The following is a 20,041-nucleotide window of genomic DNA, read 5'->3' on the forward strand; positions in this document are numbered from 1 at the left end:
TTAGCCATGGGAAATGCAGGCTGACAGGGATAGAGTTGGGAATGGGGATGGGTCTGGGTGGGATGCTCTTTGCAAGGTTGCTGCGGACTTGTTGAACTGAATGGCCTGTTTCCACACCGGGGATTCTATAAAACCAGGTTTTACTAAATTAGTGAGAGAGTGAGTTTATCAATTGCTAAATGCAAGAAGTCAGAAGGCACCACAAATACACACAAGTTAGAAACAAGAAATTAGCTCAAAAAACATAACCGTTAAGAGGGATACGGATAGTTCAGCCTTTGGATTGTTTGTGAAGAATAGAAAGTGGGATGTTGTGGCCACTAAGTTGGGCGATCCCCGGAATGCTTATGTGAATTCAGCAGTTAATTTTGAGATTCTTGTTGAAATTCTTTTGACCTTGTTTCCTTTTTGACATTGCCCTGGTTTGCAGAGCTCAGAGCAAGAGATTGTCTTTTCTTCTAACCTGCAGCATAGGCCTATGAAATGGCTGTCCTAGAACTCTGACCTCCACAACTCCATAGACCACACGAGCAGAGTCGCCCAGGAATACACACGATCTGACATTCAAGAACTATTGAGATAACAATACTCAGTGTGGGATTGGAAAAGACAGCATGTAGAAACAGAAAACAGCTGTAAATACTGTCAAGAGGTGAAATAAAGTTATAGAGCTAAATTAATGGCTCTTTGCTTACGTGCTCATTGTATTCAGAACAAAATCAACAAATTAATAGCACACATACAGGTTGACGGGCATGATTTGAGAGCTATTACAAAGACATGGTTATAAGGAGATCAACACTGGGAGGTAAATGTGCAGGGCTACGTGACATTCCAAAAAGACAGGCAGGAGGGAAACTGACTGTAAGCGATGAAATGACTGTGAGAACAAGAAACGATCTTCGATCGGAAGACGTAGAATCCAATTGTATTTATTTGCTAACGGGAGGAGGACATCACTAGCTACGCAGTGTTTGTTGTCCATCCCTAATTGCCCAGGGGTCAGTTCAGAGTCAATCATATGGCTTTGGGTCTGCAGTCACATGTAGGCCAGACCATGTAAGGATGGCAGTTTCCTTTTCTAAAGGACATCAGTGAACCAGGTGGGTTTTTCTGACATTTGGCAATGGATTCATGGTCATCATTAGATTCTACATTCATGATTTTCTTTTATATTCAATTCAAATTCCACCATCTGCTGTGCTGGGATTTGAACACAGGTCCCCAGAATGTGATCTAAGTCTCTGAATTAACAGTCCAGTAATACTACCACTCGGCCATTTCCTCCCCAATCTTGGAACAAGAAAACCTGTAGCTGACTCCCACATGGGGAAAAACACTGAACCAGGAGCTTCTTCAAACGAGGTGATCGCCTCTTCTTACATTTTAAGATAGCTATGAATTATCAGGACTTTGTGGGAAGCTACTAAATTGGGGGAAGGAGTATCAGGTAGGAGCAGAGCAGTATTAATTGGGAGGAGCTTTTATTGTACATGTCGACATTTGATACGTGGAAGTTATTTAAAGACCTCCTGATCAGCGTTCAGATCTGGCCTATTCCAGGGAAGGAGGAATGACAAGGATGGCAATCTAAGGACATATGGACATAAGAAATAAAGCAGGAGTAGGTCATCTGTCTCTTCCAGCTCGCTCCGCCATTCAATAAGGTCATCACTGATCTTTTTGCGGACTCAGCTCCACTTACCCTCCCATTCACCATAATCCTCAATTCCTTTCCTGTTCAAAGATCTATCTGTCTTGGCCTTTGAAACATTCAACCAAGGAACCTCAACTGTTTCAGTGGGCAGAGAATTCCACAGATTCACAACCCTTTGGATGAAGAAGCTCATCCTCAACTCATTCTTAAATCTGTTCACCCTTATTTTGAGGCTGTGCCCCGGAGATGTACTTTCACCCATCAGTGGAACCAACTTCAGTGCTCCTTTCCTGTGTATTTCTTTCGTAATTTTAAAAGTTGCTATTAGAACATCCCTCATTCTTCGAAGTTTCAGTGAGTGCAATCGTAGTCTCCTCAAACTCTCCCCATACAGCAACATTTTCAATTCTGGAATCAATCTTGTGAAGCTCCTTTGCACCCCCGCCAGTGCCAGTACATCCTTTCTCCAGTGAGGAGACGAAAACTGTACAAACTACTCTACATCAAGCCTCACCAGCACCCTATACAACTGGAGCATCCCCTCCCGATTTTTAAACTGCATCACTCGAGCAATAAAGGACACTATTCCATTTGTTGCCTCAATTACCAGCTGCGTCTGCAAACGTTTTGTGATTCATACACAAGGCTGCCCAGCTCCCTCTGCATAGCAGCATGCTACAATTTTTCACCATTTATGTAATACTCCATTTTGCCCGAATTGCCACCAAAATGGATAGCCTCACATTTTCCATCATTGCACTCCATCTGCTAGACCCTTGTCCATTCACTTACACTTTCTGTGTCCTTCTGCAGACGTTCATTATCCTCTTCACACTTAACACTAAAATGTGTGGTAGAGTAATCTGTGAACTGTAATAGAACATATAACAACACAGCGCAGAACAGGCCCTTCGGCCCTCCATGTTGCGCCGAGCTGTGAACTAATCTAAGCCCATTCCCCTACACTACCCCATCGTCAACCATATGCTTATCCAAGGGCTGTTTAAAGGCCCCTCATGTGGCTGAGTTAACAACATTGGCAGGCAGAGCATTCCACGCCCTTAACACTCTCTTAGTAAAGAACCTACCTCTGACATTGTCTTAAAACCATCACCCCTCAATGTGTAGCTGCACCCCCTTGTACAAGCTGAAGTCATCGTCCTCAGAAGAAGATTCTCACTGTCCACCCTATCTAAACCACTGATCATCTTGTATTATCTCTATTAAATTCCCTCTTAGCCTCCTTCTCCCCAATGAGAACAGACCCAAGATCCTCAGCCTTTCTTCACAAGACCTTCGCTCCAGACCAGGCAACATCCTGGTAAACCTCCTCTGCACCTGTTCCAACGATTCCGAGGCCGCACTAGTGTTTGTAGAGCTGCAGCATGACATCACGTCTCCGGAACTCAATCCTTCTACCATTGCAACCTAACACACCATCAGACTCCTGAACAGCACCATCTACCTGGGTAGCAATTTTCAGGAATCTATGCACATGGACACCAAGATCCCTCTGCTCACCTACACTGTCAAGAATCTTTCCGTTGACCCGGTGTTCTGCCTTCCTATTAGTCCTCCCAAAGTGAATCACCTCACATTTATCCGTATTAATCTCCATTTGCCAACTTTAGGGACAATTCTGCAGTTTATCCAAGTCTCCCTACAACATGCAACATTCTTCCACAATGTCCACCACTCCACCGACTTTAGTGTCATCTGCAAACTTACTAACCCATCCACCACTGCCTGCGTCCAAGTCATTTACACAAATGACAAACAGCAGTGGTCTCACAACAAATCCTTGAGACACACCACTAGTAATCAGGCTCCAGGCTGAATATTCTCCATCAACCAGCACTCGTTGCCTTCTTACCGAAAGCCAGTTTCTAATCCAAATGGCTAAATCTCCCTCAATCCCGTGCCTCTGTATTTTCTCCGATAGCCTACCACGGGGAAACTTATCAAAGGCTTTACTCAAGTCCATGTACACCACGCCAACTGCCCGACCCTCATCCACATGTTTGGTCACCTTCTCAAAAAATTCAATGAAGTTTCTGAGACACGACCTGCCCTTGACGTATCCATGTTGACTATCTCCAATCACATTGTTGCTTTCTAGATGATTATAAATCCTATCTCTTATAATCCTTTCCAAAATTTTTCCTACAACACACCCAAGGCTCACAGGTCTATAATTGCCTGGGTCATTCCTACTACCCCTCTTGAACAAGGGCACAACATTTGCAATCCTCCACTCCTCTGGTACGAAACCTGTAGACAATGAGGACTCCAAGATCAAGGCCAAAGGCTCCACCACCTCCTCCCTAGCTTCCCAGGCAATCCTCGGAAAAATCCCATCAGGCCCAGGGGTTTTATCTACCTTCACACGTTGTCGAATTGAGAACACTTCCTCCTTCCTAACCCTAACCCTTTCAATTCTAGTAGCCTCTAACTCAGTCACCTCCTCTACAATATTCTCCTGTCCCTCAGTGAAAACAGATGAGAAATATTCATTTAGCACCTCTCCAATCTCCACAGCGTCCACACACAACTTCCCACTTCTGTCTTGGACTGGCCCTATGCCTACCCCAGACATCCTCTTATTCCTCACATACCTATCGAAAGCTTTCGGGTTCTCCTTTATTTACCTGCCAATGTCTGCTCATGTACCCTCCTTGCTCTTCTTAACTCTCTCTTTAAATCCTTCCCAGCTAATCTGTAGCTCTCCATCACCTCATCTGAACCATCTGGTCTCATCATCACATCAGCCCCCCTCTTCTGCTTAACTAGAGATACAAGTTTTTTTTAGTTCACCACAGTTCCCTTCGCTTATCGCTTCCTCCCTGCCTGAAGGGACGTGCCTATCAAGGACACGCAATATCTGTTCCTTAAACCAGCTCCACAATTCAATTGTCCCCATCCCCTGCATTTTGCTAACCCATTCTATGCCTCCTAAGTCTTGACTAATCACCTTATAAGGGAGGAATTGAGAAGCCGATAGTGAAGAGGACGATCAGAGGTTACAGCAGAACATAGATAGACTGGAGAGTTGGGCAGATAAATGGCAGATGGAGTTCAATCCAGGCAAATGCGAGGTGATGCATTTTGGAAGATCACATTCAAGGACAAACTATACAGTAAATGGAAAAGTCTTGGGGAAAATTGATGAACAGAGAGATCTGGGCGTTCAGGTCCATTGTTCCCTGAAGGTGACAATACAGGTCAATAGGGCGGTCAAGGCGGCATATGGCATGCTTTCCTTCATTGGACGGGGTATTGAGTACAAGAGTTGGCAGGTCATGTTGCAGTTGTATCGGACTTTGGTTCGGCCACATTTACAGTACTGTGTCCATTACCAAAAGGACGTGAACGCTTTGGACAGGGTACAGAGGAGGTTCACCAGGATGTTGCCTGGTATGGAGGGTGCTAGCTACAAAGAGAGGTTGAGTAGATTAGGATTATTTTCATGAGAAAGATGGAGATTGGGGGGGACCTGATTGAGGTCGACAAAATCATGAGGGTATAGACAGGGTGAACAGCAAAAAGCCTTTGCCACCCAGAGCGGAGGACTCAATTACTAGGGGTCATGAGTTCAAAGTGAGAGGAGGAAAATTTAGGGGAGATATGCATGGAAAGTTCTTTACAGAGAGGTTGGTGGGCACCTGGAACGCATTGCCAGTGGAGGTGGGTGACGCAGACACATTAGCATCTTTTAAGATATATTTGGACAGGTACACGGACGGGCAGGGAGCAAATGGACACAGACCGTGAGCAAACAGGTGAGAAGTTAGACAGAGGATCTTGATCGGCGCAGGCTTGGAGGGCAAAAGGGCCTGTTCGTGTGGTGTAATTTGCTTTGTTGTTTTGACTGACTGGAGGGAAGGAGGAAAGGATGGCTGGAGGGAGGGACGGAGGGAGGGAGGAATGGATGGCTGGAGGGAGGGAGGGAGGGAGGAATGGATGGCTGGAGGGGGGGAGTGAGGCCTGACGGGAGGAAGGAATGGATGAATGGACGGGGCAAGGAGCAGGAGGACGGGGTGGTGGGGCGGGGGGGGGGCGGAAGGAGAAGGAGGACGGGGGTGGGGGAGGAGGAGGACGACGGTGGGTGGGGAAGGAGGAGGAGGACGGGGGGTGGGGAAGGAGGAGGAGGACGGGGGGGGTAAGGAGAAGGAGGACGGTGGGGAAGGGGAAGGAGAAGGAGGACGGTGGGGAAGGGGAAGGAGAAGGAGGACGGTGGGGAAGGGGAAGGAGAAGGAGGACAGGGGGGGAAGGAGAAGGAGAAGGAGGACAGGGGGGGAAGGAGAAGGAGAAGGAGGACGGGGGGGGGGAAGGAGAAGGAGAAGGAGGACGGGGGGGGAAGGAGAAGGAGGACGGTGGGGAAGGGGAAGGAGAAGGAGGACGGTGGGGAAGGAGGAGGAGGAGCGGGGAGTGGGGGGGAGGAGGAGGAGCCGGTGGGGGGAGGGAGTTGAACACAGCAGACATCCTGACATCAGCTTCCCTGGCCTCTGATGCTGCATGTCCTGCTGTGTTCATGCTCATGAACACCTCGTTACCTCCCATTCTCTTTTGTTTGTGTTTTCTTGCTATTCCTCCCTCACTCTGATTCTCTCCCCCTCTCTCACCTCTGCTGGCCCTAATTTCACTCCCTTGTCATGCTCCTTTATTTCCATCTTTCTGTCCCTTTTCTCTCTCCCACCACAAATTCACTCTCTCTCACTCTGGCTTTATGAACAGGGGGAGAGACTACAAGAGGAAAGGAAACCAAAGCACACAGCGCCTTCGGCTGAGAGAGAAATTAAGAACTGCCGGAGATTTTCCAAACCGTGACACAGGAGTTGCCTCTCTCTGTCTCTCTCGACAGTCTCTGTCACTGCCTCACCCAACCCCACACCCATTCGTGTCCCATGGTGACTCTCCACAAACCCACCTCCGGGTAGAAATGCAAACACAAGTTGCTGGAAATGCTCAGCACCTGTGAAGAAAATGTACCGAGGTAGCATTTTGGGTGCGATGACCCTTTCCCTCCGAGCTCCGGCTAGAAATGCTCCAGCCTCTGGGACAGGGTCCCCTTGTAGTCGGAGAGCTGTTCGCTTGGCGCAGGGCATCAAGAGCTCCCCTCAGCCCCAGGAAGGGGTATGTTCACCCCCTAACCTTATACTGACAGTGGTTGTGTTCTTCCCTCATCCCCGGGAGCCCCTCTTGCCTTCTAACCTGGTCGTCGGAGTGCTATTCGGCTACGGAGGGCGGTGCGATAAAGATCCCACTTCCCACAGCCGCGGGGGAAGGGGGCATCCCTTCACTCCTAAACCGCCTCCCATCTCATCTTGTGGCAGTGGCTGTTCGGCTGCAGAAAGCAGCGCTGCCCGTGACCCCAAACCTCCCGACAACACCCCTCTCCGAACCCAACCCCCACCACGACCCTTTTGCAGTAGCTGTAGGCCACTCAGTCACAGGGCTGTATGATAGTGACTCTCCCCATGTCCCCTCGCTTCCAGGACGGCTATCCTCCAACGCCTACCCCATCCCATCCCGCTCCTTCCCTTTACCTTGTAGTCGGAGAGCTGTAGGCAGTTCTGCTACGGAAACCCGCGCAGGGCTGTATAATAGACACCCTCCCAATGTCCCCAGCCTTCCCCTCACCCGGGGAGGGGTATTCTCACCCCCAAAACATACATTCCCAACCCCTCGCTTTGTGATAGGAGCGGCGCAGGGTGTGAAACAGGGACCGTGCTCATGTCCCCAGTCCTCCCTTCACCCCAAACCCCACTGTGACCTTGCAGTCGGAGATCGTTGTCGGCTGCTCAGCCACGGAAGGCGTCGCGTACCGTGGCCAGGTACTCGGGGAGCGCAGGCTCGGTGCCAGGCAGCTGTTCAGGCAGGTAGCTTTGCCCAGGAGCCGGGCAAAGAGGCCTTCTCCCACCTCGGATCCCCGGTCCTGGCAAAGGCGGCGCAGGGCCGAGCCACTGAGCAGCGAGCGCTCCAGCAGCCCGGATGCCTGCTCCTAGCCCGGTGGTCATGCTGGAGGCCGCTGGAGAACAGGGGGTTGTAGGGGTCCGGGAGCGTGGTGCGATGATCCCCGCTGCCGAAACCCTGGGTCCTCAGCCCCTCCCGGGAAAAGGGATCCAGACAGCGGACTCGTCGCCGAGGGAGAGGGGGAAAAAGGCGTGAGTAGGAACAGGAGAGGAAGGGGATTGACTGCGAGGGAGAAAGAGACAGAGTGTGTGTGAGAGAGAGAGGGGATTAGAAATGCAGTCTGATTGCGGATGGGCTGGGTTTAAACAGAGATTTTTAAACTTTGTTCGAACGAAACCCAGAACGCTGCCTGCTGAGCGAGTGGAGAGGCTCGGACAGAGAGGAAGAGAGACACAGGGAAAGACAAGGGGGGCGGGGGAGAGGGGACAGAGAGAGGTCACAGGGAGAGACAGGGGAGAGAGAACGGCAGAAGCACACACAGAGGGAGGCAGAGACAAGAGGAGAGACAGAGAGGGGCGCACACACACACAGACCAAAGAGACAGAGAAAGAGAGAGACAGAGAAGTGCACAGCGAAGTGGCAGAGACAAGACGACAGAGAGAGAGATACAGAGACATACAGTGAGGCACACACAGAGAGATGGAGAGACAGAGATTGTGTGTGTGGGGCAGGGGGTGTGTTTGGAGAAAATGGGAGAGAGAGAGAAAGAGACAGAGTCGTAGAGTTGTACAGCAGTGAAACAGACCCTTCAGTCCAACTCCTCCATGCCGACTGGGGGGCCGGGGCCCGTGGGCGGGGCAGGGCCGCGGGGGGCCGGGGCCCGTGGGCGGGACAGGGCCACGGGGGGCCGGGGCCCGTGGGCGGGACAGGGCCGCGGGGGGGCCGGGGCCCGTGGGCGGGACAGGGCCGCGGGGGGGCCGGGGCCCGTGGGCGGGACAGGGCCGCGGGGGGGCCGGGGCCCGTGGGCGGGACAAGGCCGCGGGGGGGCCGGGGCCCGTGGGCGGGACAGGGCCGCGGGGGGGCCGGGGCCCGTGGGCGGGACAGGGCCGCGGGGGCCCGTCCCCGTGAGGGGGACAGGGCTGCGGAGGCAAATCGCCGTGAGCGGGAGAGGGCTGCGGGGGCCGGTCCCTGTGAGCGTCTCAGAAATGCAGGGGCAAGTTGATCCGGTGAATTCAAGTATGAAATTACACGAAAGACAGCAATGAATTTAAAGCATCAAGAGCAAAGAGATTTGGAATCCAGCATTCGTTCATGGGGATGGAGCAGCGCTTGGAATATTGCCTTCAGTTCTGGTCGCTTCATTACAGGGAGGATGTGGAAGCTTTAGAGAGGGTGCAGAGGAGATTTAGCAGGATGCTGCATGGAATGGACGGCAGGTCTTATGAGGAAGGGTTGAGGGGGCGAGGACTTTTCTCATTGGAGCAAAGAAGAATGAGAGGTGACTTGATAGAGGTATACAAGATGATGAGAGGCATAGCTGGAGTGGATAGTCAGAGATTTTTTCCCAGAGCAGAAATGACTATCACGACGGGGGGAAATTTTAAGGTGACTGGAGGAAGGAATAGGGGAGATGTCAGACCTAAGTTCTTTACACAGAGAGTGGCGGGTGTGTGGAATGCGCTGCTGGCAGTGGTAATGGAGTCAGATACATTTAGAGACTTTTAAGCGACTCTTGGATAGGCACATGAAGGATAGTAAAATGAAGGGTATGCAGGGTAGTTTGATCTTAATGGGATAATAGGACGGCACAACATCGTGGGCCGAAGGGCCTGTACTGTTCTTTGTTCTATGTTCAGCCAAAGGTTCTTTTCTTTTCAGGAGAGAGTAATTGATTGTAGTTTTTAAAGACAGAACTGGAGGACAGAGAAAGATATCAAGGAAGGTTGCACGTTAGTGACAGTATCAACAAGTCCTCAGCAAATGTACTCTCTGAGGAACTGCACTGTTTTGAAGGCGAGAGGACCAATGATATCAGTTAAGCCCCCCTTGTTTTTGTATTGTGTATGTCTGACATATGCGCAAATGGACAACCTCACTCTCCTGCAAAGCTGCAGAATGAATAATGCTGCAATATTTGTCAAATCCCAAATGGGCATTGATACATTAGTAAATCTCACATCAATAAACTTACGTCTCAAGGTTCTCGCCTTCTAGAGCTGTTTGTACTGGTAAATAACCCAAGCGAGGATGTTTGGCAAAATATTTCTTACTTATTTTTCAGCACCTTGGTGAAATCACGCACATCTTCACCTGATGTTGTCTAAAAATGTAAAATAAATCAAATTTAGTTCAGAATTAATAATGAACCAATCTACTCAACTCACTCTATAATCCATGCTATCCCTGCTAAATGTCTTTGAGGATGTAAAATTAAAGAGTCTGCAATTCTGAGGGATAAAGTCGCTATCTTTCTGTAAGATTATGATAAAGGTTAGATATGTCTGAATGTGAGTTTCGAACAATTAAGCTTGAGTTTCATAGAGTCATACAGCATGAAAAAAGATCCTTTGGCCCAACCAGTCTATGCTGATCACAATCCCAAACTCAACTAGTTCCACCTGCCTGTGCTTGGCCCATATCTCTCCAAACATTTCTGTCATCTTTCTATCTTCTGGCTACAACATCACCTGAACAGAATTCTCCATCTTGTGGTCAAATACTAAAACTATACAATTAAGTAATTTCAAATGATACACAGATCCAGGATTCACATTAGTGGCCTTTCTGGTTGAATTGCTAATTATTTTAACAACAGTGCATTTTCTGTCCAATTATGCCATGTATAATTACTGATCCAAAATTCATCTCATTGGGTTTCATTTTTTTGGTTTTTTGTATTGAGTCAAAGATGAGATCAATACAGGGGGGGAGAAGGGAGCAGGACGAGGGGGGGAGAAGGGAGCAGGACGAGGCGGGGAGAAGGGAGCAGGACGAGGTGGGGGTGAAGGGAGCAGGACGAGGTGGGGGAGAAGGGAGCAGGACGAGGTGGGGGAGAAGGGAGCAGGACGAGGGGGGGGAGAAGGGAGCAGGACGAGGGGGGGGAGAAGGGAGCAGGACGAGGGGGGCGGAGAAGGGAGCAGGACGAGTGGGGGGAGAAGGGAGCAGGACGAGTGGGGGGAGAAGGGAGCAGGACGAGAAGGGGAAGAAGGGAGCAGGACGAGAAGGGGAAGAAGGGAGCAGGACGAGGGGGGGGGAGAAGGGAGCAGGACGAGGGGTGGGGAGAAGGGAGCAGGACGAGGTGGGGGGAGAAGGGAGCAGGACGATGGGGGGGGAGAAGGGAGCAGGACGAGGGGGGGGAGAAGGGTGCAGGACGAGGTGGGGGAGAAGGGAGCAGGACGAGGTGGGGAGAAGGGAGCAGGACGGGGGGGGGGGAGAAGGGAGCAGGACGAGGGGTGGGGAGAAGGGAGCAGGACGAGGTGGGGGGAGAAGGGAGCAGGACGAGGGCGGGGGAGAAGGGAGCAGGACGAGGGCGGGGGAGAAGGGAGCAGGACGAGGGGGGGGAGAAGGGTGCAGGACGAGGTGGGGGAGAAGGGAGCAGGACGAGGTGGGGAGAAGGGAGCAGGACGGGGGGGGGGGAGAAGGGAGCAGGACGAGGGGGGGAGAAGGGAGCAGGACGAGGGGGGGAGAAGGGAGCAGGACGAGGTGGTGGGGGGGGAAAGGAGGAAGGGAGATGAACACAGCAGACAGGCTGACATCACCTCTACACCCAGAATATTCAGACCCTTCAGAAGCGTTTCTCCCTGCGACTCCTGAAACAGACACTCGCAGCCATGCGCCGGCACCTCCACAGACTGCAATCCAGCCTGCCCCAGCTCAGAGCCTCCCTCTCCCAGACCTGCACAGGACCCCTGCTGTTTTTTATCCGCCGCAGGATCCACAGACTGAACACCCAGTTCCACTCAGCTTTCCTGGACACCAAAAATCGTAAGTACAACCAACTCACGGGCCCCTGCCACCCACAAGAGGATTCCTGCGCCTCCCAAATCCCGAGTCTGTACCTGCCCCGCCGCCATTGAACATGAAGACACGGCCGGAGACCCCACCGATGACGTCACATCCGCCTCTGCCGGCCACACCACTTCCGGAACCGCTGCTGCACTCACCACCTCCACTTCCAGGGACAACACCTCACACACCACCCTCACCGCAGCTGCTGCCGCCCACCCCGATCCTCCAACCGCCGACAGAACCCCGCCCACGGCCGACGACCTCATCGCTCCGCCCACAGCCTCCACAGCCAGCAACCCCAGAGGAGACAGCCACACTGAGCCCTGCCACATGTTCACCGTCTCCCCAGACCTCCCACTGACTGAGGACGAACGGTCAGTCCTTAGTAAGGGGCTCACCTTTGTCCCCCTACAACCACAAATCAACCAACACCAGTCACGATTGGACATAGAGCAGTTTTTCCGCCGTCTTCGCCTCCACGCCGACTTTTTCAACCGGGAGCCTAACCCTCCCTCCACTGACCCCTTCACCCTCTTCCAACACAAGTCCTCCTCCTGGACACCACCCCCAGGCCTCCTAACCTCCCTCGACCTCTTCATCTCCAACTGCCGTCGAGACATTAACCGCCTCAATCTCTTCACCCCTCTCACCCACTCCAACATCTCCCCTGAAGAACAGGCAGCCCTCCGCTCCAACCCCAACCTCACCATCAAACCCGCAGACAGGGTGACAGGTGGCGCAGTGGTAGTATGGCGCACTGACCTCTACATCGACGAGGCCGGACGCCAATGCTCCGACACCACCTCCTACTGCCCCCTCGATCATGACCCCACACCCGAGCACCAAACCATCATCTCCAACACCATTCATGACCTCATCACCTCTGGGGACCTCCCACCCACAGCCTCCAACCTCATTGTTCCCCAACCCTGCATGGCCCGTTTCTATCTCCTTCCCAAAATCCACAAACCTGCCTGCCCTGGTCGACCCATCGTCTCAGCCTGTTCCTGCCCCACCGAACTCATCTCCAGGTGGACTCCATTTTCTCCCCTTTGGTCCAGGAACTCCCTACCTACGTCCGTGACACCACCCACGCCCTCCACCTCCTCCAGGACGTCCAATTCCCTGGCCCCCAACACCTCATCTTCACCATGGACGTCCAGTCCCTATACACCTGCATTCTGCATGCAGATGGCCTCCAGGCCCTCCGCTTCTTCCTGTCCCGCAGGCCCGACCAGTCCCCCTCCACCGACACCCTCATCCGCCTAGCCGAACTCGTCCTCACCCTCAACAACTTCTCTTTTGACTCCTCCCACTTCCTACAGACTAAGGGGGTGGCCATGGGCACCCGCATGGTCCCCAGCTATGCCGAACTGTTTGTAGGTTACGTGGAACAGTCCCTCTTCCGCACCTACACAGGACCCAAACCCCACCTCTTCCTCCGGTACACTGATGACTGTATTGGCGCCGCCTCTTGCTCCCCAGAGGAGCTCGAACAGTTCATCCACTTCACCAACACCTTCCACCCCAACCTTCAGTTCACCTGGGCCATCTCCAGCACATCCCTCACCTTCCTGGACCTCTCGGTCTCCATCTCAGGCAACCAGCTTGTAACTGATGTCCATTTCAAGCCCACCGACTCCCACAGCTACCTAGAATACACCTCCTCCCACCCACCCTCCTGCAAAAATTCCATCCCATATTCCCAATTCCTCCGCCTCCGCCGCATCTGCTCCCACAATAAGACATTCCACTCCCGCACATCCCAGATGTCCAAGTTCTTCTCGGACAGCAACTTTCCCCCCACAGTGATCGAGAACGCCCGTGACCACGTCTCCCATATTTCCCGCAACACATCCCTCACACCCCGCCCCCGCCACAACCGCCCTAAGAGGATCCCCCTCGTTCTCACACACCACCCCACCAACCTCCGGATACAACGCATCATCCTCCGACACTTCCGCCATCTACAATCCGACCCCGCCACCCAAGACATTTTTCCATCCCCACCCCTGTCTGCCTTCCAGAGAGACCACTCTCTCCGTGACTCCCTTGTTCGCTCCACACTGCCCTCCAACCCCACCACACCCGGCACCTTCCCCTGCAACCGCAGGAAATGCTACACTTGCCCCCACACCTCCTCCCTCACCCCTATCCCAGGCCCCAAGATGACATTCCACATGAAGCAGAGGTTCACCTGCACATCTGCCAATGTGGTATACTGCATCCACTGTACCCGGTGCGGCTTCCTCTACATTGGGAAAACCAAGCGGAGGCTTGGGGACCGCTTTGCAGAACACCTCCGCTCAGTTCGCAACAAACAACTGCACCTCCCAGTCGCAAACCATTTCCACTCCCCCTCCCATTCTCTAGATGACATGTCCATCATGGGCCTCCTGCAGTGCCACAATGATGCCACCCGAAGGTTGCAGGAACAGCAACTCATATTCCGCCTGGGAACCCTGCAGCCATATTGGTATCAATGTGGACTTCACCAGTTTCAAAATCTCCACTTCCCCTACTGCATCCCGAAACCAGCCCAGTTCGTCCCCTCCCCCCACTGCACCACACAACCAGCCCAGCTCTTCCCCCCCCACCACCACTGCATCCCAAAACCAGTCCAACCTGTCTCTGCCTCCCTAACCGGTTCTTCCTCTCACCCATCCCTTCCTCCCACCCCAAGCCGCACCCCCATCTACCTACTAACCTCATCCCACCTCCTTGACCTGTCCATCTTCCCTGGACTGACCTATCCCCTCCCTACCTCCCAACCTATACTCTCTCCACCTATCATCTTTTCTCTCCATCTTCGGTCCGCCTCCCCCTCTCTCCCTATTTATTCCAGTTCCCTCTCCCCATCCCTCTCTCTGATGAAGGGTCTAGGCCCGAAACGTCAGCTTTTGTGCTCCTGAGATGCTGCTTGGCCTGCTGTGTTCATCCAGCCTCACATTTTATTATCTTGGATTCTCCAGCATCTGCAGTTCCCATCATCTCTGACATCAGCTTCCCTGCGTCTCTGATGCTGCTTGTCCTGCTGTGTTCATCCGCATCAACACCTTGTTACCCCCCATTCTCCTTTGTTTGTGTTTTCTTGCTCTTCCTCCCTCCCTCTGATTCTCTCCCCCTCTCTCACCTCTGCTGGCTCTAATTTCACTCCCTTGTCATGTTCCCTTATTTCCATCTTTCTGTCCCTTCTCTCTCTCTCTCCGCCCACAAACTCACTCTGGCTTTATTCACAGAGAGTACAAGAGGAAAGGAAACCAAAGCACGCAGCGCCTTCGGCTGAGAGAGAAATGAAGAACTGCCGGAGATTTTCCAAACCCTGACACAGGGGTTGCCTCTCTCTCTCTCGACAGTCTCTGTGACTGCCCCATCAAACCCCACACCCATTCCCGTCCCATGGTGTCTCTCCACAAACCCACCTCCGGGTAGAAATGCAAACACAAGTTGCTGGAAATGTTCAGCATCTGTGAAGACAAAGTCCCGAGGTACCGTTTTGGGTGCGATGACCCTTTCCCTCAGAGCTCCGGCTGGAAATGCTCCAGCCTCTGGGACAGGGTCCCCTTGAGGTCGGAGAGCTGCGGGTCGATCTCGGCTGTTCGCTTGGCATCAGGAGCTCCCCTCAGCCCCAGGAAGGGGTATGATCACCCCCTAACCTTATACTGACAGTGGTTGTGTCCTTCCCTCATCCCCAGGAGCCCCTCCTGTCTTCACACCTTGTCGCCGGGGTGCTATTCGACTACGGAGGGCTGTGCGATAAAGATCCTACTTCCCACAGCGGCAGGGGGAGGGGGCATCCCTTCGCTCCTAAAACACCCCCTCCCATCCAATCTTGAGGCAATGGCTGTTCGGCTGCAGAAAGCGGCGCTGCCCGTGACCCCAAACCTCCCTACAACACCCCTCTCCTAATCCGACCCTTTTGCAGTAGCTGCAGGCCACTCAGTCACTGGGCTGTACAATAGTGACTCTCCCCATGTCCAATCACTTCCAGGACGTCTATCCTCCAACCCCGACCCCATCCCATCCGCCTCCTTCCCTTTACCATGTAGTACGGGAGCTGCAGGCTGGTCGGCTACGGAAACCCGCGCTAGGCTGGATAATAGACACCCTCCCGATGTCCCCAGCCTTCCCCTCACCCGGGGAGGGGAATTCTCACCCCCAAAACATCCATTCCCAACCCCTCGCTTTGGGATAGGAGCGGCGCAGGATGTGAAACAGGGACCGTGCTCATGTCCCCAGTCCTCCCTTCACCCCAAACCACCAACCCCAGCTTACCTTGCAGTAGGAGATAGTTGTCGGCTGCTCAGCTACGGAAGGCGTCGCGGACCCGCAGCCGGGTGCTCAGGGAGCGCGGGCTCGGTGCCAGGCAGCTGTGCCCAGGCGCCGGGCGAAGAGGCCTTCTCCCACCTCGGATCCCCGCTCCCGGCACAGGGCCGAGCCACTGAGCAGCGAGCGCTCCAGCAGCCCGGATGCCTGCTCCCAGCCCGGTGGTCATGCTGGAGGCCGCTGGAGAACAGGAGGTTGTGGGGGTCCGGGAGCGTGGTGCGATGATCCCCGCTGCCGAACAGCTGGGTCCTCAGAACCCTCCCGGGAAAAGGGATCCAGACAGCGGACTCGTCGCCGAGGGAGGGGGGGGGAAAGGCGTGAGTCGGAACAGGAGAGGAAGGGGATTGACTGAGAGGGAGAAAGAGACAGAGACAGACTCTGTGTGTGTGTGTGTGTGTGTGTGTGTGAGTGAGAGAGAGAGGGGATTAGAAATGCAGTCTGATTGCGGATGGGTTGGGTTTAAATAGAGATTTTTAAACTTCGTTCAAAAAACTCACAACGCTCCCTGCTGAGCGGGTGGAGAGGCTCGGATAGAGAGAAAGAGAGAGACAGGGGGGCGGGGGAGAGGGGACAGAGAGAGGTTCACAGGGAGAGACAGGGAGAAGGGGAGAGAGAACGGCAGAAGCACACACAGACGGAGCCAGATACAAGACGAGAGATAGAGAGGGGCGCACACAGAGACCAAAGAGACAGAGTGAAAGAGGAGAGAGACAGAAGTGCACAGCGAGGTGGCAGAGACAAGACGACAGAGAGAGACAGAGATTGTGTGTGTGGCGGGGGGTGGGTTTGGAGAAAATGGGAGAGAGAGAGAGAGAGAGACAGAGTCGTCGAGTTGTACAGCAGGGAAACAGACCCTTCAGCCCAACTCCTCCAGGCCGACCAGATACCGGAACTGACTAGTTCTGTTTGCCAGCCTGTAGCCCATATCCCTCCAGCCCCTTCCTATTTATGTGTCCCTGCAGGTGACTTCTCAATACTGTGAGTATAACAGCCTCTGTCACTCCTCTGGCAGTTCATGCCACACACAGACTACACTCGGGAGAACACGTTGGCGCCAAATCCATCTCCAATCCTCTGAGAAAAGGAACCGGAAATGACATTACCAACCCAAGGAAACCGGAACACTTAAAGAGAAGGCGGGACCTAACTCCAGCGCTTCCCCGGATGCTCACTGATGATTTTACCTGGAATGGTGCCGAAACGTCTGCAAAATAACCTTCCAGCTCAGTGAGCAATCTTACATCCAGAACCTCAACCCTGAGCTACAAATCTTCTCAAAACTCGATAATGCTTTGCCACTTGATTAACAGATGCATCCTATTTTTTGAAAAAAATAAACGTTTTTTGCTGGATGTATGACTGACTGACCAATGTTTATTGTCCTTCCTTAACTGAGCCTTGGGAGCTCTGCAGACCAATGCTATCAACGTGGATTTCACAAGCTCCAAAATCTCCCCTCCCACCACTGCATCCCAAAACCAGCCCAGCTCGTCCCCTAATCTGTTCTTCCTCTTACCGATTCCCCTTCTCCCAGCTCAAGCCAAACCCCCATTCCCTACCTACTAACCTCTTCCCACCCCCTTGACCTGTCCGTCCTCCCCAGACTGACCTATCCCCTCCCTACCTCCACACCCACACTCACCTCTACTGGCTTCATGTCCACCCCTTTTACTTAAGACCAGAAGACATCGGAGTGGAAGTAGGGCCATTCGGCCCATCAAGTCCACTCCACCATTTAAATCATGGCTCAGGGGCATTTCAACTCCACTTCCCTGAACTCTCCCCGTTGCCCTTGATTCCTCGTGAGATCAAGAATTTGTCAATCTCTGCCTTGAAGGCATCCAACGTCCTGGCCCCGACTGCACTCCGTGGCAATGATTTCCACAAGCCCACCACTCTCTGGCTTTACAAATGTCATCTCATTTCCATTTGAAATTTACCCCCTCTAATTTTAAGGCTGTGCCCATGGGTCCTCGTCTCCCGGCCTCACGGAAACAACTTCCTAGCGTCCACCCCTTCCAAGGCAGACATTATGTCGTAAGTTTCTATTAGATCTCCCCTCACCCTTCTAAACTCTGATGAGTACAATCCCAGGATCCTTAGCCGTTCATCGTATGTCAAACCTACCACTTCAGGGATATTCTGTGTGAATCTCCGCTGGACACGCTCCAGGGCTAGTATGTCCTTTCTGAGGTGTGGGGCTCAAAATTGGACACAGTATTCTAAATGGAGCCTAACTAGAGCTTTATAAAGCCTCAGAAGCACATCGCTGCTTTTATATTCCAACCCTCTTGCGATAAAGGACAACATTACATTCACTTTCTTAATTACGGACTCTACCTGCAAGTTAACCTTTAGAGAATCCTGAACCAACACTTCTAGATTCCTTTGTACTTGAGCTTTACGAATTTTCTCACCATTTAGAAAATAGTCCATGCCTGTATTCTTCTTACCAAAGTGCAAAACCCCACATTTACTCACATTGAATTTCATCAGCCATTTCCTGGACCACTCTCCTAAACTGTCTAACACTTTCTGCCGCCTCTCCACCTCCTCAGTACTACCTGCCTGTCCACCTGTCTTCGTATCATCGGAAAACTTCGCCAGAATGACCCCGGTCCCTTCATCCAGATCATCAATACGTAAGGTGAACAGCTGCGGCCCCGACACCGAAACCTGCGCCACCAATCGTCACTGGCTGCCATTCCGAAAAACAGCCTTTTATCCCAACTGTCTGCCTTCTATCAGACAGCCAATCCTCAATCCAAGCCAGTAGCTCATCTCAAACACCATGGGCCCTCACCTTGCTCAGCAGCCTCCCGTGAGACACTTATGAAAGGCCTTTTGGAAGTCTCGATAGACAACATTTACTGGGTTTCCCCAGTCCAACATACTTTTTACCTCTTCAATGAATTCTAACAGGTTTGGCAGGCACAACCTCCCCTTACTAAATCCATGCTGACTTGTTCTAAACTGACCCTGCACTTCCAGGAATTTCAAAATCTCATCCTTGACAATGATTCAAGAATTTGATCAACTACCGAGGTCAGGTTAATCGGCCTGTAATTTTCCATCTTTTGCCCCGATCCTTTCTTAAACAAGGGGGTTACAACAGCAGTTTTCTAATCATCTGGGACTTTTGAAAGATCACATCCAAAGCCTCTGCTATTTCCTCAGCCACCTTCCTCAGAACTCGACAATGTAGCCCATCGGGGCCAGGAGATTCAGCAATTTTTAGACCTTTTAGCTTTTCTAGCACTTTCTCTTTTGTCATGCCTACCATACTCAACTTTGCCCCCTGACTCTACCTAATTGTTGGCATACTACTCATGTCTTCCACTGTGAAGACTGACACAAAGTACTTATTAAGTCCTTCAGCGACTTCCTTATCTCCCATCACTAGCCTTCCAGCATCAATTTGGAGCGGCCCAGTGTCTACTTTTGCCTCATGTTTGTTTCTTATGTATTGAAAGAAGCTTTCACTGTGATTTCTAATATGACTAGCTAGCCTTCCTTCATATTTGATCCTCTCCTTCCTTATTGCTCGTCTGTCTCCTCTGCACCTATCTTCCCCTCTGTCCATCTTCAATCTGCCTTCCCCCTCTCCCTGAAAATTGATGTTCAGGGAGATCTGGGTGTTAAGGTCCATTGTTCCATGAAGTTGGCAATGCAGGTCAACAGAGTGGTTAAGAAGGCATCTGGTGTGCTTTCCTTCGTCGCACGGGGTATCGAGTACAAGTGTTGGCAGGTCATTTTGCAGTTGTATAAGACTTCGGTTCGGCCACACTTGGAGTACTACGTACAGTTCTGGCCGCCTCATTACCAAAAGAATGTGGATGCTTTGGAGAGGGTGCAGAGGAGGTTAACCAGGATGTTGCCTGGTGTGGGGGGTGCTAGCTATGAAGAGAGGTCGAGTAGATTCGGATTATTTTCATGAGAAAGACGGAGATTGAGGGGGGAACCTGATTGAGGGCTACAAAATCATGAGGGATACAGACAAGGTGGATAGCAAGAAGCTTTTTCCCCCAGAGTTATTGACTCAATTACAAGGGGTCATGAGTTCAAACCGAGAGGAGGAAAGTTTCAAGGAGATATGCAAGGGAAGTTCTTTAGGAAGAGGGTGGTGGGTGCCTGGAA

General features: G+C 52.2%; 1 protein-coding gene across 5 annotated transcripts in view; it reads right to left on the reverse strand.

Moving 5' to 3' along the window:
* The window catches only part of LOC132209065 (uncharacterized), a 154,573-nt gene that overhangs the window by 20,118 nt on the left and 114,414 nt on the right, over window positions 1-20,041 (reverse strand). For 2 of the 5 annotated variants that reach the window (XR_009445165.1, XM_059644273.1), the window contains exon 1: window positions 11,629-12,227. The exons of 1 other annotated variant lie outside the window; for it this stretch is intronic. Coding sequence is in view for 1 of the 4 variants with exons in the window: in XM_059644273.1 (XP_059500256.1) it covers window positions 11,629-12,198 (570 nt within the window). In the remaining 3 variants the exon portion in view is untranslated. Of the gene's footprint in view, window positions 1-9,761; window positions 9,891-11,628; window positions 12,228-15,853; window positions 17,107-20,041 lie in introns of those variants that run through there. 2 more of the 5 variants (XR_009445167.1, XR_009445166.1) reach the window with 2 other exon arrangements.

The sequence above is a fragment of the Stegostoma tigrinum genome, unplaced genomic scaffold (assembly GCF_030684315.1).
Source record: "Stegostoma tigrinum isolate sSteTig4 unplaced genomic scaffold, sSteTig4.hap1 scaffold_64, whole genome shotgun sequence".
NCBI classification, from domain to species: domain Eukaryota; kingdom Metazoa; phylum Chordata; class Chondrichthyes; order Orectolobiformes; family Stegostomatidae; genus Stegostoma; species Stegostoma tigrinum.